At 46.7% G+C, this 15,902-nt stretch overlaps 1 protein-coding gene across 1 annotated transcript; it reads left to right on the forward strand.

Moving 5' to 3' along the window:
• Nucleotides 1-6,092: 6,092 nt before the first annotated feature.
• On the forward strand, nt 6,093-8,887 carry TMEM200C (transmembrane protein 200C). Its single transcript, XM_023544185.2, has one exon. The coding sequence runs from the start codon at nt 6,181-6,183 to the stop codon at nt 8,032-8,034; it is 1,854 nt and encodes a 617-aa protein (XP_023399953.1). The 5' UTR covers nt 6,093-6,180; the 3' UTR covers nt 8,035-8,887.
• The last annotated feature ends 7,015 nt before the right edge of the window (nt 8,888-15,902 follow it).

Raw genomic sequence — 15,902 nt, forward strand, 5'->3', positions numbered from 1 at the left:
AGCATTTTTATTTGCTAGATCTGACAAGTCTATTTGTATGTTTAGTCATGCTTTGTTTGTTGTTTTGTTTTCTACTGGGGGACATGAAGAGGGCTAGGAGGGGAAAGGGAACAGGAGGAATGAAGTGATCAGTTCTCTGCCTTTAAGCTTTGTGACCCTGGTGGCACAGTGCTTAAGAGCTCAGCTGCTAACCAAAAAGACAGCAGTTCAAATCCGCCAGCTGCTCCTTGGAAACCCTGTGGGGCAGTTCTGCTCTGTCGAATTGGGTCCCTATGAGTTGGAATCAACTCGATGGCAATGGGTTTGTTTTTTTCTTTTTTGGTTTGTCTTTAATAACCTTTTTTATTATGTACAGATGCCATAAAAAAAGACTCCAGAGTTCTTTCTGTAAAATCCTCAAACTTCTAGACTGAAGAATGTCCTCTTGGACACTGGGGGACCAGTTACTGGAGGACCAGTCTTTTGACAGTAGAGCAGCATACGTTTGAAATCTGGGTTCATGAGAAAAATGAAGTTAAAGGGTCCCTGTTTTATTGCAAAAATGGACCAAGTAGCAATGGAGAAAGTGTTTTCACCCTGCTTTAGAGCATGGCCTTGAGTCTATGCCACGTGGGTAGGCATAGCTCAGTCATCATGGTTTATTCTGTAACTTCCATTCTGTATTACAGGAGAGATAAAGGGTTCCACTGGAAACAGAAGTGGTATGTTTGATTTTCTCTGATACCCTGAGCTGAAAACACAGAAAATTACTGAACATGACAGTGATAACACTCGGTTAAATAGAACAGTTCAAAGTTCCAAAGAGCTCAGTTTGGAAGCAAGCCTTTGGATAATAAACCATGAATTCTGTCATCAGCATAAGAAAAAGCTAGCTATGTCCCAAGGCCCCAATGTCTAGAAAAAGATTCTTTGCCTCACCAAATCCCTCAAATGAGCTTTAAATGTGCAAATGATGGTTATACTTTATGCAGAATTTTGAAACTATTGGCTTCTTACTCCACCTAACATCCTAATGAAGTTCTGCAATATTATCCCTGTTGATGCAGCTCAGCAAACAGAGGGCTGCCAAGGATCTGGGTTGCCACCCATGGCCCCTGGCAGCCAACTGTGTAATGAAATGAGATCTCAGATCCAATCTTTGCACAAAACACCAGATGATTGTTGGGATTTGAGAAATCTGGAAGCTTGGAGCCAAAAAGCCTTTAGAAAGTGACAACTAGACCTAGTTATTTCTCCTTTGCAGTACTTTCTCTAAAAGGAAACACTCCAATGTGAGGTTTAAAACTTTGTCTTTATGGTGGCTTGTTTTCTTGCACCTAAATCAGAGGAGTAGAGAGAGAGGAGATGGGCTCTGAACACTCAGACCAGATTCACTATTTGCTTGAAAAGGTGGCAAAGGCCACTTCTGAAAAAGACAGGTGCAGGGGTTTCCGCTTCCTGGGGTCCCACCATCTCCATCCCCACCTCATATACCACTGGCCACGTTTATATCATTAAACTAGTAAATTGTGTATCTTTGTTTTTTTTAAAGAGTGAATACTCTAGATTTGAACACAAGCTTTGTGCTTTGAGGAACAATTCTGTAACTGTGATTATGGGTAGAAAAGCCCCAGGCCCCCGTGGGGAGTCTGTTGACCCCTGAACAGTAAAACGCTGAGTATACAACATACCCCGTCCCCCCTGCAAAAAAAAAAAAAAAAAAAGTTTCCGTCCGGATTCCTCAAATCAAGCTGCACTTGCTTTATTTGCTGTACTGTTGCTTTCTTCCTGAGTCCTGGCTGTCTCATTTCCATAGATAATTGAAATCTTTCTTACTTTTCTCAATACTCCATAGGGAAATTCCACTCTGAAATTCTCTTTTCCCTGTCATTTTTACTTTCGGTTGAGAGGACAGGAATGAGCTGGGAATCAGGAGCTCTCTCTCCCTTTTTAAATGACGTAGGGAGTCTGGACATCCTCCCTACCCCTGCTCGCTTTGATTCTAACCCTGATTCCTGGAGAATTAGACGGTTTTCCTTTTAATGCTGGATGACTACCACACAGGGTCGGCGCAGGCGGGGCGGCGAAGGAAGAGCCTCAGCTGCCGCGTCCGGGGAGCCGCTGCAGTCCCGGGGAGGCTCCGCGCAATGCCCGGCTCCGCGGGAGCGGCGCTGGCCTTAGGCGGAGGCTTCCTGCGAGTCCCGCGAGCCGCCGGGCTCGGGGGGCAGCGCCTCTGAGCCGGGGCTGAGTTTGCTGGGGGACAACTTACTGTACTCGTTGGGCATCCACGCCGCAAACTCCCAAGTGGGAAAGGGAAGGAAAAAAAGAAAAGGCTGTGTGTCGTGTGGAAGAGTACAGGCAACAAAAGAGGAGGGCGAAGAGGGGAGCGAAGGTGGGAGGGGAACGGGGACTGCCCCTTCTCTCACCCACGCGCGCCCCCCGGGGCGGACAGGGAGACCCTCGGGGAGGCGAGCTCTCAGCAGCCCGCGGCTCAGACAGGTAGTTGGGAAACAAAGAACTGCGCTCCCGGCTCCGGCAGGCAGCGGTCCCGGGCGCCCTGGAGGCGGGGACTGGGCCAGGCCGAGGGTGCGCCGCGCCCGGCCCCCGCCGCGCCGCGCCGCCTAGCTCCCCCGCCCGGCCCGAGCGCCCCGCCGCGTCCCCTCGCGCGCCCCCGCGCCTCCGTCGCCGGGACCGGCTCTCGGGAGGGACAGGCGGGCGGCCGGAGCGGAGGAGGCGGGGCGGGGGGCGGCGCGCCCCCGAGCGGCGGAGTCGGGCCGGGGACCGACTGCCATCCTGCCGCAATTTCCCTGTGTCATGGCTCCGGTATCTTAGCAACCGCCGCGAGTTCGGCCGCCGCCGCCGCCGCCGCCGCCGCCGGGGGCTCAACTCCGCTCGCGGAACCCGGCGCGCCGCAGCCACACAAAGAGCGCGCGAGCCGGCGCGGCGGCCGCAGGGTCTGGCGTGCGCCGCGGGGGAGCCCGGAGCGCGGCGAGCGGGAGTGGAGAGAGGAGCGGGAGAGGACTCCGGGCAGCATGCAGCCTGGGGAGAGCCTGACACTTCTTGGAAACTCTTGGAAATGGCTCCCGCCAGCGGACCGGAGAGGGCTGCAAGCCTCCGGCGGGCGCTCGCCCCCTGTGCACAGCTGAGTCGCGGCCGGAGGGAGGGCCCCGAGGCGCTGGCCCCGCACCCCGCCGTCGACTCGGGCTGAAAAAGTTTCTCCATGGTTCCTTTGTGTCGCCGGAGCGCCCGGTCGCCGGCCCCGAGCTCGCCCAGTCCCCCTGGGTAAGTGAGCGATATTGTTTGCCTATAGTGCTGCCATTTTGAGCAGGCTGTCAGTCCTCAGCCCCCCAGTCTCTCCTCCCCACCCCTTCTGTCCTCCAGCCTCAGCCCCGAGCTGGGGTTCGGGGAGTCATTTGCTTGTGCGGGCTACACGGGATACGCTGCCCAGAAAAAGCGAGTTCAGGATCGCCCTCACTTCGCTGCTTATCTTCTTTCCAGAGGTGCACTCCCAGCTGCTGCACTCATGTGACTTCAACATAAATAAGCAGACCAGAAAGAAGGGCAGGGGTTCACTGCCCGGCCGGCCGAGGAAGGACGAGAGGGGCGAGGACCTCAGAGGGGTCCCGGGTACGGCAGGGCGCTCCTGGCTCAGCCTCAGACACCGAATGGGGCCGCATCCATCATGAGCGGAGAACTTGACTGTCTCTCTTGGAAGCAGTTGTATTTTTAGACATCCCTCCTTTGCTTCCCCCATCCTCCATTGCTTAACCACAGAAAGACCAGCACCAGACAGTAAATTGCAAGGGCAGCCAACCTCTACTGCTAAGTTTGTTTTCCTTTATTAGGCAGGAAGAACAGCCTCAAAAGTGGGTCTTCCGTGGCATCTGACCTTTTGTTAGTATTTCATGTCAAATGGTGATAGATTAAAAAGGAGTACAGCCTTCTGCCAACGCAGCTGAAGGAATAATAAACTAGGGAGTTAATTACTAGCTATTAAACTAATTTTAAAGATCTTCTGTAAACGATTGTTGGAATCCATTCCAGCCTTCCTTACATTCTACCCACAGCCAAAGCTGCCTTGCTGAGGAGAACCATGAGTGTTCTCCTCCAAGACACCCAGCATCCTCATGCACCCTATGAATGTCCCAACCATGCTAGCCCTTCGCCCTCTGCCAAATGAGTCTCTCGGGTTGCTTCTACATGTCTAGCACGTAAAGTCTAAGACCACAGATCTCCAGATGACATTAAAGATGCTGGAGTCTAGGGGTCACTAAAGACAGCGGGTTCTATGTTATAACTTACATAATAAAGGTGCTGATTTTGGGGGGATACAAAGGATGGACAGTAAGCTACTGTTTTTTTTTTATAATCTGCTTGTACTTAATGGTGCAGCTTCTTAAAATTTTAAAGGCTTACAGATATATTCTACTAACCCTCCTCTCTAACCTACCTACTGTTTCTCTTTATTGAAAACCAACTAAATTCCAAGGAGATACTGATTTTCAAACACTGTAAAGAGCTGATTACCGTTTGCTTTTCTGTTGGTGAAGGAAAGATCCTGCCTATATTGACATAATGGAAGGAATCAAGGGCCAGAGCTCTTCACTCAAGCACCAATTAAAAACAGAATTCTACCTAAGTAACTCTATATTTTCCAGGGATAATTTATTCTAAAACATGATTTTATAAAAAATAAAATACCGAAAGGCTTGTGAGTGATATCTAAGCTGTTCAGGTTCATATAATGCCCTGAATTTTAGCATCTGGAGGGAGGACAACCAATGGAACAGAAATGTTTTACTCTGGCAGTACAGCAGGACTGAAATACTTAGAAGCTGACAGAAACCACAGATACGCATCTGTGCATTTACTTACCTGACTTTATTATAAACAATTAAACTTTCTGTCGGGTAGTCAGGTAGTCCATTGATTGTGCCACCCTTCCTTCCAAAAAATGACTTTATGAGAAAACGGTGAAGAAAACAGCTTTTACTTGGAGAAATATCCTTCTACAAATCATCGTTAATGTGTAGATCCCTGTACCTACTTAACTGTCTACTCATTTGAGTACTGGGGTTCTGAAAAGTACACACTAATTGGCAAAGTAATAAGGGGTCAGAAAGCTTTTTATGTCAGAGTGGTTTTTTTTTGTTTTTTTTTTTTTGTAAAGATTGTGATTTTCCTACATGAGAAAAAGATCCTTCTCTTGGAGATTCCAGGGACTTTTCAAATTCCCCAATGGGAACAAGCACATGATACCTTTAAGGGAGTTCCTTTGGGGGAGGAGAGGAGGTTAGAAAGCTGTTACATAACCAGCCACCTAAATTTTCCACGCCAAGAAGCTGTCCAGATGTTGCAAAGTAGAGGTGAGGAGAAGGCTGAGTGGAGATGCTTGCCTTTAGCTGTAGGAGCCGTACTAGGTGGCAGAGGGCTTTGTGAAGGGATTTATTGTCAGAATATTGAAATATCTTTGTTTTCCCAGCAATGAACTCTATTAATTATCTGAAATAAACCGTGTGCCTGCCAGTATATGACCTTTACTTTTTATCCAGTGAAATGAATTCCTTTTCATCTTTTATAAAGATAAAATAATCATTTTGTGAGTTTCAGTGACTCTAGGGCCCACAGTGACAAATTCTTTGGCTTAGTTAGGGATTTGAAACTCTAGCCCAAGTCCTGGTGGCAGCTCTCTTGGGAAATCGTCCGAGTTTAACCGGACAAAGGGAAAGGCTCTTGTTAGGAAAGTCCTCAGCCACTACTTTGAGTCCCCACATTGAGTTGTTACAAGCGGTCAAAAGAACTCTCTTGGGCGCCAGCCAGGAGGGTCTGAAATGAAAGACGCTGGGCTATTACCTACTGTGGGGGCGGGGGGGGGGGGATTAGAAAGGCGTGCTCTCAAATTGCTTTATCACCTTCTGTCGTCAGTTATTCCAACAGTGCGTCCCTTCCCTAATCCATCTCCCCCACTCCCGTCTCTGTATACTACCCTTCCCATTAGTGGGTGGGGGGCACACATGGGGTGGGATCTGGGAGCGGGGCAATTGCTGCGTGTGACATGTTGCTGCAGCCAAGCCTACACCTTCTGACTGTCTTCCTCTGCTTTGCAGCAGGAGGAGGTGGTGGAACAGCTAGTGGGCAGCAGGCGCCCCCCCTGCACACGCCTTCACCCCAGGGGCTAGCCCCGCACTGCACGGGCTCACCATGATTGCCACCGGCGGCCTGCTGAGGATTTCCGCCAGAAAACAGGATCCCCTCCGCCCCCCGAGCCAGGTCCCGAAGCGCAAGCGGAAAGCCAAGAAGAGGCGCAAGAACGATGTGGTGGTGGTGAAAGGCAAGCTGAAGCTCTGCTCCATCTCCGGGCTCATCGCCCTCTGCGGGATCCTAGTGCTGCTGGTGGGCATAGCCATGGCGGTGGTGGGCTACTGGCCCAAGGCCAGCGGGGCCAATCGGGAGGGGGGTAAGCAGTTGCCGCCCTCGGGCAGCGGCCACCGCGCCGCGACCACGGCCAACAGCAGCAGCGGGAGCAGAAACCGGTCCAGGAGCCACCCGGAGGCTCAGGGGGGCGTCAACTCCAGTTTGGGGGGCGCGCCCAGAAGCACGCCTCCGGCGCAGGCCACCGCCCCCTCCTCTTCCTCGGCCTCCTCCACGTCTGTGGGTTTCTTCTTCCGCGTCTTCTCAGGCTACCTGCACTCTGACAAGCTCAAGGTCTTCGGGCCCCTCATCATGGGCATCGGCATCTTCCTCTTCATCTGCGCCAACGCGGTGCTTCACGAGAATCGCGACAAGAAGACCAAGATCATCAACTTGCGGGACCTCTACTCCACCGTTATCGACGTGCACAGCCTCCGCGCCAAAGACCTGGCGGCGGCCGCTGCCGCCGCCGCCGCCTCATCCCCGGGCCCCGCCTCGGCGCCCCCGGGGGCCTCGCCGCTTAACGGCTTTCTCAGCTACGTGCAGTCGCGCGGCCTCGAGCTGAAGCCCGGCGGCGGCGGGGACGCCTTCGGGGCGGCGGCGGCGCTGGTCAGGGGCGCGTGGCCCCACCCGGCGACGCGGGGCGGGGGGGCAGGAGGCGCTGCGTCCCCTCCCGACCTGGCCTCGTCGCCGCGCTGCCCGCGCGAGCCCCCCAGCCTGGCCGAGGCCGTGTACAGCATCTACCGCGAGCGCTCGGGTGTGGCAAGCCGTCGCCGGGCCGCCGCCGCTGCAGCCGCCGCCGTGGCCGCTGCCGCCGCCGCCGCCAGCAGCAGTAGCAGCCCCGCGCACTGCAGCCCCCCCGAAGGCTGGGGGCGCCCGAGCACCGCCAGCTCTCTCGTGGGCTCCTCGCTGAGCGCCTTCGCTCTGCAGCCCTCGCCAGGGGACCGCGACGGGGCGGGGGAGGGCGCGAGCTGCAGCTGGCAGATGCCTCCTGGGGAGCGCGGCTCCAGGGAGATCCCGCGCGGCAAGCTCGACCTGAGCCTGACCGACCTTCGCGGCGCCGGGCACGGCGCGCACTGGGAGCAGGGCGGGCAGAGGGAGCCCGAGGGCGCGGCAGCAGTGCGCACCGCCGGGGCCCCCGGCGGCCGCCTACCCAGGACCGGCAGGTACGCGGCCCCGCGGCGCCGAAGCACCAGCGGGCTCCCCGACTACCGGGCGCCGCCGTCGCCGGAGCCCCCGCCCTCCCCGCGCAGCGCGGACCTGGACACCAGCCTTTTGGCCAAATCCGCCTCCCCCTCGCCTCCCTTAGGGCCGGCGGACTCGCTCCCCGCCAGGCGGAACTCGCTGAGCTCCCAGTCGGATGACCCGTCCAGCAGCAATAAGGGCTACACCCCACTGCGGGAGGCCGTTACCTCCTCGGAGTCGGTGGTGGACGCAGGAGCCAGTAAAAGCCAAGACTTTGTGGGCGCCACCTCCCCAGGTGTGAAACAAAGCCCCCCGGAGGATCCCAGCCAAAAGCCTCCCACGGTAGAGCAACCTCAGCCAGTCCAGAGGCAGTTTACAAACAAGGAGAAACTCCTCATGATTTCCCGGGCTCGTGCCATAGGAATTGAAGACGGAGAGCTGGAAAGTACTGGCATTTAGGGAAAGGGAGCGAGGGCTGGGAGCAAAGTCAAGAGGGAAAAAGAGAGAATGAGGAACGCCCACATGAATCCGTGCATTTAACAGTTCTCTCTTTCCTTTGTTGACTCTCTGAGGAAATCATACAATACCCAAAGAGCTGCAGAAAGTTATCCTTGAATTGCATTCACAAGATTCCTGTAGATAACTCCAAGCAATTTTTAAAAACCAAGCAAACTAGTCTTTTATGTCCGATGGTGATTGTATGTTTCATGAAAACCAAATGTATTAAAAGGTCAGCAATCTAGTTCATTAGATAAAATTCTCTTAATTTTCTTAGGACCAGAAGAATATATTTTTGACAGTAACTGTGCACTTTACTCCAACTTTTATTTTTGATCCCTAATTCCCCAGCCCCTCTATTCTGCTGATGGCTTTGTGCATAGCTGCTTGTGAATGACAGGCTTTTCTCTCCTCCCTTCACGGAGCATAGAGAGATTTGTCTCAGTTCTCCTAGAACTGATCTTACTAAATGAAGTCAAAGCCAAAAGCGTGAGTACGTCAGGAAAGAACTCTTTCCTTGCCCCTTGCCCTACCCACCCTGCTCCCGAAGGCCTCTTTATTTTTTAAAAGGGTATTTGCATTTTGCTACTAGGGTATTTTGTGGAGACCGAAGGGGACCAGGATCTAGAAGAACAGTTAATATTCCTAAGTTCACAATATCAAGTCCATGATGCTTTATTGAGTATTATCTCACCTGTATTTGAAAAATAGCATTAATATTAAAAATATTTTTAATAAAAAAAGTTTCCAAACAGTTAAACATAATATTTGCTTCATTTTGCCTTGAAAATAATGCTGCTAAAAGCTCGTTAAAATTTTACCAGTTCACTTGGTAAGTCTAAAATATTTTTCAGTGCCATATGACTGCAGGTATCTTCCCCCAAAGTGCTCAGCCCCATCAGCACTCCATTCATTTTCAGTATTTTGCACCTTTTAAATATAGGGTTTTATTTAGCACTTGGGAGTTTCTCCTTCAAATAGAATGAAAACCTTAATAGTTTTCTATAAAACATCAAGTTTACCTGAAAATATTAATTTACAGAGCACCAGGCTTCATATTTCCCTTCCCATCCTCTTGTGTCTGTTTGATTTTGATTTTAAGTTCATATTCTTAAACCCATAGCCTACACAGGCTAAAAGGTAGATGGTTTACACTTGATTTTATTAAAAGTCTTTGAATTCGTTTTCAAGAACTGTATGGAAATAATTTACAATTATTCCATCTGTGAGCTGGGAATCTGGGGAGTGGTATTCCGTACTTTCTTTAGGCCATTCGGGGGTTCAGGTTGTGCTGTTACATGGAGGCGAGGTGATCAGTCCAAGAGGCTAAAATGCTGACTTTAAAGGAAAAGTCCAGTCAAATATGTGGTCATGTTGGTCCACATGAGTAAAGCCGTGGGTATAGAGAAAAGACTGCAGATTCAGAGCTGAGACTGGACCCCAGCTCTTGGCCTTTGCTAGCTGTGTATTCCTGAACAAGTCACACACTCTGGGTCTCAGCCACACTATCTATAAAGTAGAGATTACTATACATACCTCAGAAACCTGGTGATGCAGTGGTTAAGAGCTTGGCTGCTAACCAAAAGTGGGCAGTTGGAATCTACCGGCTGCTCCTTGGAAACCCTATGGGACAGTTCTACTCTGTCCTGTAGGGCTGCTGTAAGTTGAAATCAACTCCATGGCAAGGAGTTTGGTTTGGTTATACATACCTCACAGACTTAGGAGGGAAATAGAACAGGGTGGCAGGGGGGGTAGTGTATACAGCCTAGCAGAATACTTGGCCCAGAGTATGCACTCAATAAACGGTGGTTACTGTAATTATTATCATCATAGTATGTCATCTGCATGCTGTAGAAAAGGCCTTCCCTCAACCTGAGCTCAAGAAAGCCTAGGCTAAAATCTGAAATATCCACTTGTCTACATAACAGTAGACAAAGCTCTTTTATCCTCTAGGCCTCTGGTGGAGAATATAATCTCTATGATCCCCTTTAGTCCTAAAAGCTTAACTTAAATTCAGGGTGTTGGTTTTGTCCTGGATATAATCATTCACATTTGTACACCTCTTTGAAAAGAAAGCATTCACTTCGTAAACTACCATTTCATGTAGCATTTTGTAATTAATAATAAAAAAAAACCATTGCCGCCGAGTTGATTCGTACTCATAGCGACCCTACAGGTCAGAGTAGAACTGTCCCATAGGGTTTCCCAGGAGCAGCTGGTGGATTTGAACTGCTGACCTTTTGGTTAGCAGCCAAGCTCCTCACCACTGCGCCACCAGCGCTCCTTGTAATTAGTAGGACCTAATTCATTCCCAGACTGGATGTGCATTAAGCTGATAACTCACTTGAAGGCTGTGAATTCATTTATTTGCCTTTTCTGTATAGCAAAAGAAGGAGCCCTGCTGGTGCAGTGGTTAAAGCGCTCAGCTCTATCTGAAAGGTCGGCAGTTTGAACCCACTAGCTGCTCTGTGTGAGAAAGATGTGGCAGTCTCCTCCCATAAAGATTACAGCCTTGGAAACCCTAGGGAGCAATTCTGCTCTATGCCATAGGGTGGCTAGAAGTTGGAGTCGACTTGAAGGTACTGGGTTTGGTTTTCTGGTATATAGCAAAAGCGAGTTTCTACTAGTAACAGTGACAAACAAGTGTAATGATACCACCTGCTACTGTTGCTGTTAAGTTGTTTTTGACTCCTAGCGACCCCATGTGATAGAGTAGAACCGTCCCATAGGGTTTTCTTGTCTGTAATCTTTATAGTCTTGACAGGAGCAGATTGCCAGGTCTTTCTCCCACAGAGCTGCAGGGTGGGTTCGAATTGTCAGCCTTTTGGTTAGCAGCCAAGCGTTTAACCTTTGCACCACCAGGGCACCTCCAGGGCATAGGTAGTGTTAAATGTCAGCAGTCCCAATTGCTTTATCACACCTTCAGAGCATTTCAAATTTCTCTGGTTTTTCTTCTCTATTCCCTTGCATACTACATAATTTATATGCTGAAAACATTTACAAGTTATTTAAAAGGAAAAACAAGCTCTGGCGTCTAAATAGCTGTTTCTGGGTCCTCAGAAAATGTACTGTATGACATTTAGCAAATGATAAAACCACTCTTAGCTAACCTAAAGGGGAGAGGACACAATATTTGTCCCTTACAAACTTTGGAAAATTAGTTCAACCAGTTGTAACTATACTGCCAGGGAGCCCTGGTGGCGAAGTGGTTAAGTGCTCAGCTGCTAATTGAAAAGTCAGTGGTTCGAACCCATGGCCACTCCTCTGGGAGAAAGATGTGGCAGTCTGCTTTTGTAAAGATTACAGCCTTGGAAACCCTATGGAGCAGTTATACTCTGTCCTATAGGGCCACTGTGAGTTGGAATCGACTCAAAGGCAATGGATTTGGTTTTTCGTTTGGTTAACTATATTTTCTAGTTATGTTAGCCAGATTAAATACCTTCCATCTCACATTGATATCATAGACACAGACACTCTGAAATTCAAGAACTTCAGCAAACCAATTTAGTTCAGTATCAAGTAGTATCTATCTTAACCACTGAGCAATTTAACTGGATTACTTATTATTTTTTTTCTGAAGAAGTTCAATTTTCCAAATCTTGGGTGGAGCCCAGGGTTTCATCAGACCTCAGAAGACTCCTTAGTCAGGACCATAGTAACTCACCATCTCCCCCTTTTGCAGGAGCAGAGATCTGCAATGGGAATGCTAAATTGTACTCAGTACTTACTGTGGGCCAAGTACTGTTGTACATTCTTTCAAGTAGGATGATTATTATCCTCATCTTACAGAGGAAGACACTGAGGTCAGAATGATGGAATACTTGCCCAGGGTTAAACAACTGGTAAACGGTGGGGAAAAAAAGCCTGGATTTATAGAGAGTTTAGGGGATTATCTGGACCTGTTGGCAGATGCTGAGCTGAGACTGGCATTTCTGGAGGCCATCATAATACTGTCCAACTTCTTAGCATCCTGGTAGGTCCTTTTCTGGAGACAGTGCTTAGAGATACACAGAGAAGTGTTAGAATGCATAAGAAGAAAGGCTAGAGTCTTTGAACTGGGCATAAGCAAAAAAAAAATTTTTTTTTCCGATGTGACCTTACACATGTTGTGCCCATCTGTAGGACTATTTGAAGGGATCTTAGAGATGAATCCCCTGCCCCCTTTATTTATAGACGAGGCTGCTAAGAAGTAGAAAGATAGAGCAATTTGTTCAAAGGCATACAGCAATGACAGGGCTAGAATATTAAAATAATTCCAACAACTGGCAAGGCTGTTTAGTTTTTATATTTACCCTGATTTTCTGTTATGTACTCCCTGGGTGACCAGGGGCAATCTACTTAACCTCCATGGCTCAATTTCCTTTTCCATACAGTGGGAATAATAGTGGTACCTACCTCCTAGGACTGGAGTGAACGTTAAATGAATTGATGTACATGTAAAGTACTTAAAACAGGCTTGGTACCTAGAGAGTGCTCTAAGAAGTTTATTAGTTTTGTTTAAAAAAAGAATCAGGTGCTAAACAGATAATATTATTTCATATGGCTTTCCTTTTTATTAACAGAATATTTTAAGTTTAAAAATGTAAAGTGTGAGCATTTTGATTCAATGTGTGAGGTCCCCATGTATTACTGTGTGACTTGGAGGAGTAGCTTAACACTGTACCTGGGTTTCTGCCTCTGTAAAATGGAGGTAATAAATAGCATTTGACACATAGAATTAATTACTTAAAGGAAGACTACATAAACTAATATACCTAAAGAACACAGAATAATTCCTGGCATGTATAAACACTCAGTAAATGTTAACTACTATTATTAAGGCAAAATACAGAAAAGTAATTAGTAGGCTAAATTTACTACTCAGCTGTTAGAGACAGCTGTAAACGTACTGTACTAAAAAGTCTTTATAATTTAGGTGTATCAGAAAGAAAAAAAATAGACCCTAAAAAATGAGGACTCAGGCTGCTACAATGCCCCCTGGTAGAAAACAAACTAGCAAGGGCAAGATGCGTGCACGCCATGATCCCATCGTAATATTGAGAATAACGAACGAATGCCTACACTGGCTTACTTGGCTGTCTTTGGCCACCATTATTCTGTTTCCATTTATTGAGGCTGGCCACATCACGAAGTCTCCTTCTGTTAGAGGAGGGGGCTGGAAGAAAGACTTGGTGAAGACCCAAAGTGAAGATCAGGTGCTGTTTGATTTATTTAAATAGTCTAAACAAAATTTCGTCTGCACTAGTTTTCTCTTTAGTCATTTCAAGTTCTTTTTACCATAAAAATAAATTTTTGAGTTTTTTTTTCCTGAACTAGAGAACATTAAAAAAAAAAAAAGAAAGCCTTCAACAACATAAAATTTAGTACAAACAAAGCATTTGTACTTGTATTTTGATCAGAATAGTCTTTTTGTTAGGTTATAAAAATACATTTTAGTCAATTTGTAAGTAAGATATTCTTGTTTTAAGAACTGGAGTTAAAGAGTTGCTATTTTAACTCATTAATGACAAATAAAGGACAGTGTTGATATTTTAGAGTTTGTTTTTATAGACTGAGGCTATTTTATTATTATCATTTGGCTGAAAATCACTGGGTGAAAATTTAGATTAAGTTTTTGAATGATTAACTCTACAAAGCATCCTAAGAATTTTTGTTTTTTCTTTCCAGGGAAATCATCTTTGAGGTGGTTTTTTTTCTTCAAAAAGGAATGCATTTCTTTAAATGGATATGGAAACGATACGTTTTTTCTAATACACCACAAGTTGGCCAGTCCATCTGCACTAACAACTTTAGTTAAAAAGCTACCCGCAGCTCTCCAAAGACTGGACGAGCTACTTATTTTCTGTGTGCCATCTGTTTATCTGTGTTGGGGCTGTCGGGTCCATATGGGCTTGAGCCTGAGCAGGAGTTAGTAATGCCCGCCATCCTGGAGACATAGAGGGTTCAGCCTTTACCCTGGAGCCAGGAGCACTTTAGGGTTTCTATTGGGCCACTGACCATCTGAAAATATATTGTTATTCAACTTTAAATGGCTCCCAACCCTTGCCCCATCAGTAAGCCCAGTCTACGACATGGCCCTGCATGGCAAACAATTCATTACTAAGATTACGTAATTTCTCTGCTTATGAGGTTGCAAGTCAAAGACTAAGGAAGCTCCTACAGATTCACTGGAGTATCACAAAGCATGTGCCCCTCTCAGCAAACTGTGCTGCTGACCCTACATTGTGACAAAGGCCCACTAAGGGAGAGAAAGATGACCGTCAGGACAAGGGAGGGAAAGAAGGGGTGGGTGTGGGGATGAAAGAAAAAGTAAACCCTGTGAAAAGGAAAAAAAAAATAAAATAAAATAAAGTTAGACTAAAGTTGCTAGGAAAGCTACATGTCTCCCAAATGAGCCCTTGGTTTCTATCGTTAGTCAACCATTTTGTATATAGACAAGTGTCTCAAAATGAAAAATCACAGTATTTTTTACTCCTTAGAAAATATTCTTTCAGCAAATGCATGACTAGAGATTAGTCTGTATATTTGCAATATCTAAGAATTCCGTATAATGTACTATTGACACAATCCCACTTGATATTAATAATTGCTAAACACCTAATAATTTTTGATAACGGACAAGAAACGTATGGGCAAATTTACAAATAATTGCTTCTAAGTGGAGAAAACTCAATTCTGTTTAAACTCTACCTTAATCTAGGGTCACAATGGGGCCAGTTCTGCTCTGTCCTATAGGGTCACTATGCGTCAGAATCACCTCTACGGCAACCAGTTTGGGTTTTTGAGTCAGAAGCAACTGTGTGGCACACAACAACAACAATAACCCTTTTAAAGGAAGAAAATCTGAAAGTTATTAGCTACTGGTGTATTCGGTCAATTGAAGCAATGGGGGCCAAAAAACCTACTTTGTCTTTGATTTTTGACTATTGTCATCGCTTTGTTTTATCTGGATAATTGCCTTATTTCTATGTTTTGTATAGACAGAACCTAAAGAACAGAATTTCACCTGTGGCTGAAATTGGCTGTGGCTCGAGCTGCTTCGCCTTTGGTAAAATACATGAGTTCTCAGACCAGTTCAAGATACATTTTTAAACTCTATCGTGAGTCAGGTAGGTGCTGTGCTAGGTGAAAGGGCTTAAAACATGAATTAGATACAATTTAGATCACAAGATCTTGCAGTAGCATTTTCTTGAGACAGGCACAAACCCAATAATTTGAACACAATGCAAGTGTTACAAGGGAGCTACAATACGGCCACTAGAGCTGAGTCTTGAGAAGTGAAGAAAATGTCAGCTAGGTGCCAGAAGGTGGGAAAGGTGTGTTGAACACTGGATCAACATGAATAATAGCATGGAGGCAAATCACAATTTAACAAGCTAGATTTTCATGACATTTGATTTTTCCTTAATATCCCCACAATAGCAGGCAGGGTGTGAGGTGTTTTTTCTGGTGGGAAATACGTATGTGTAGACAGATAGATACAGATATGTATGTATGTGTGTATATATATTTACCTATATACAATGGGTAAATGTAGGTAAATATATATACATACGTCACTGGGTTTTGTTACATACAATGTACACACATATATTTTGTAAGTAGTAGAAGCACATTTAAAATTTAGATTAAAGTGATTGTCATTAAAATACTCAAAATATGTATTTCCTACCTTTACATATTTAATTATTTTCTATAACTGACCTCTACCAGCAGAACGTCTTAACTGAGAAATATCAGGAGTACATGGAACAAACTATATTCTTACTGAATATAAGCTACCTTTATGAGCAATAATGATTTTTGCTGAATTAGAAGTTATTTTTAAA

This window comes from Loxodonta africana, chromosome 11, assembly GCF_030014295.1.
Source record: "Loxodonta africana isolate mLoxAfr1 chromosome 11, mLoxAfr1.hap2, whole genome shotgun sequence".
Lineage (NCBI taxonomy): Eukaryota > Metazoa > Chordata > Mammalia > Proboscidea > Elephantidae > Loxodonta > Loxodonta africana.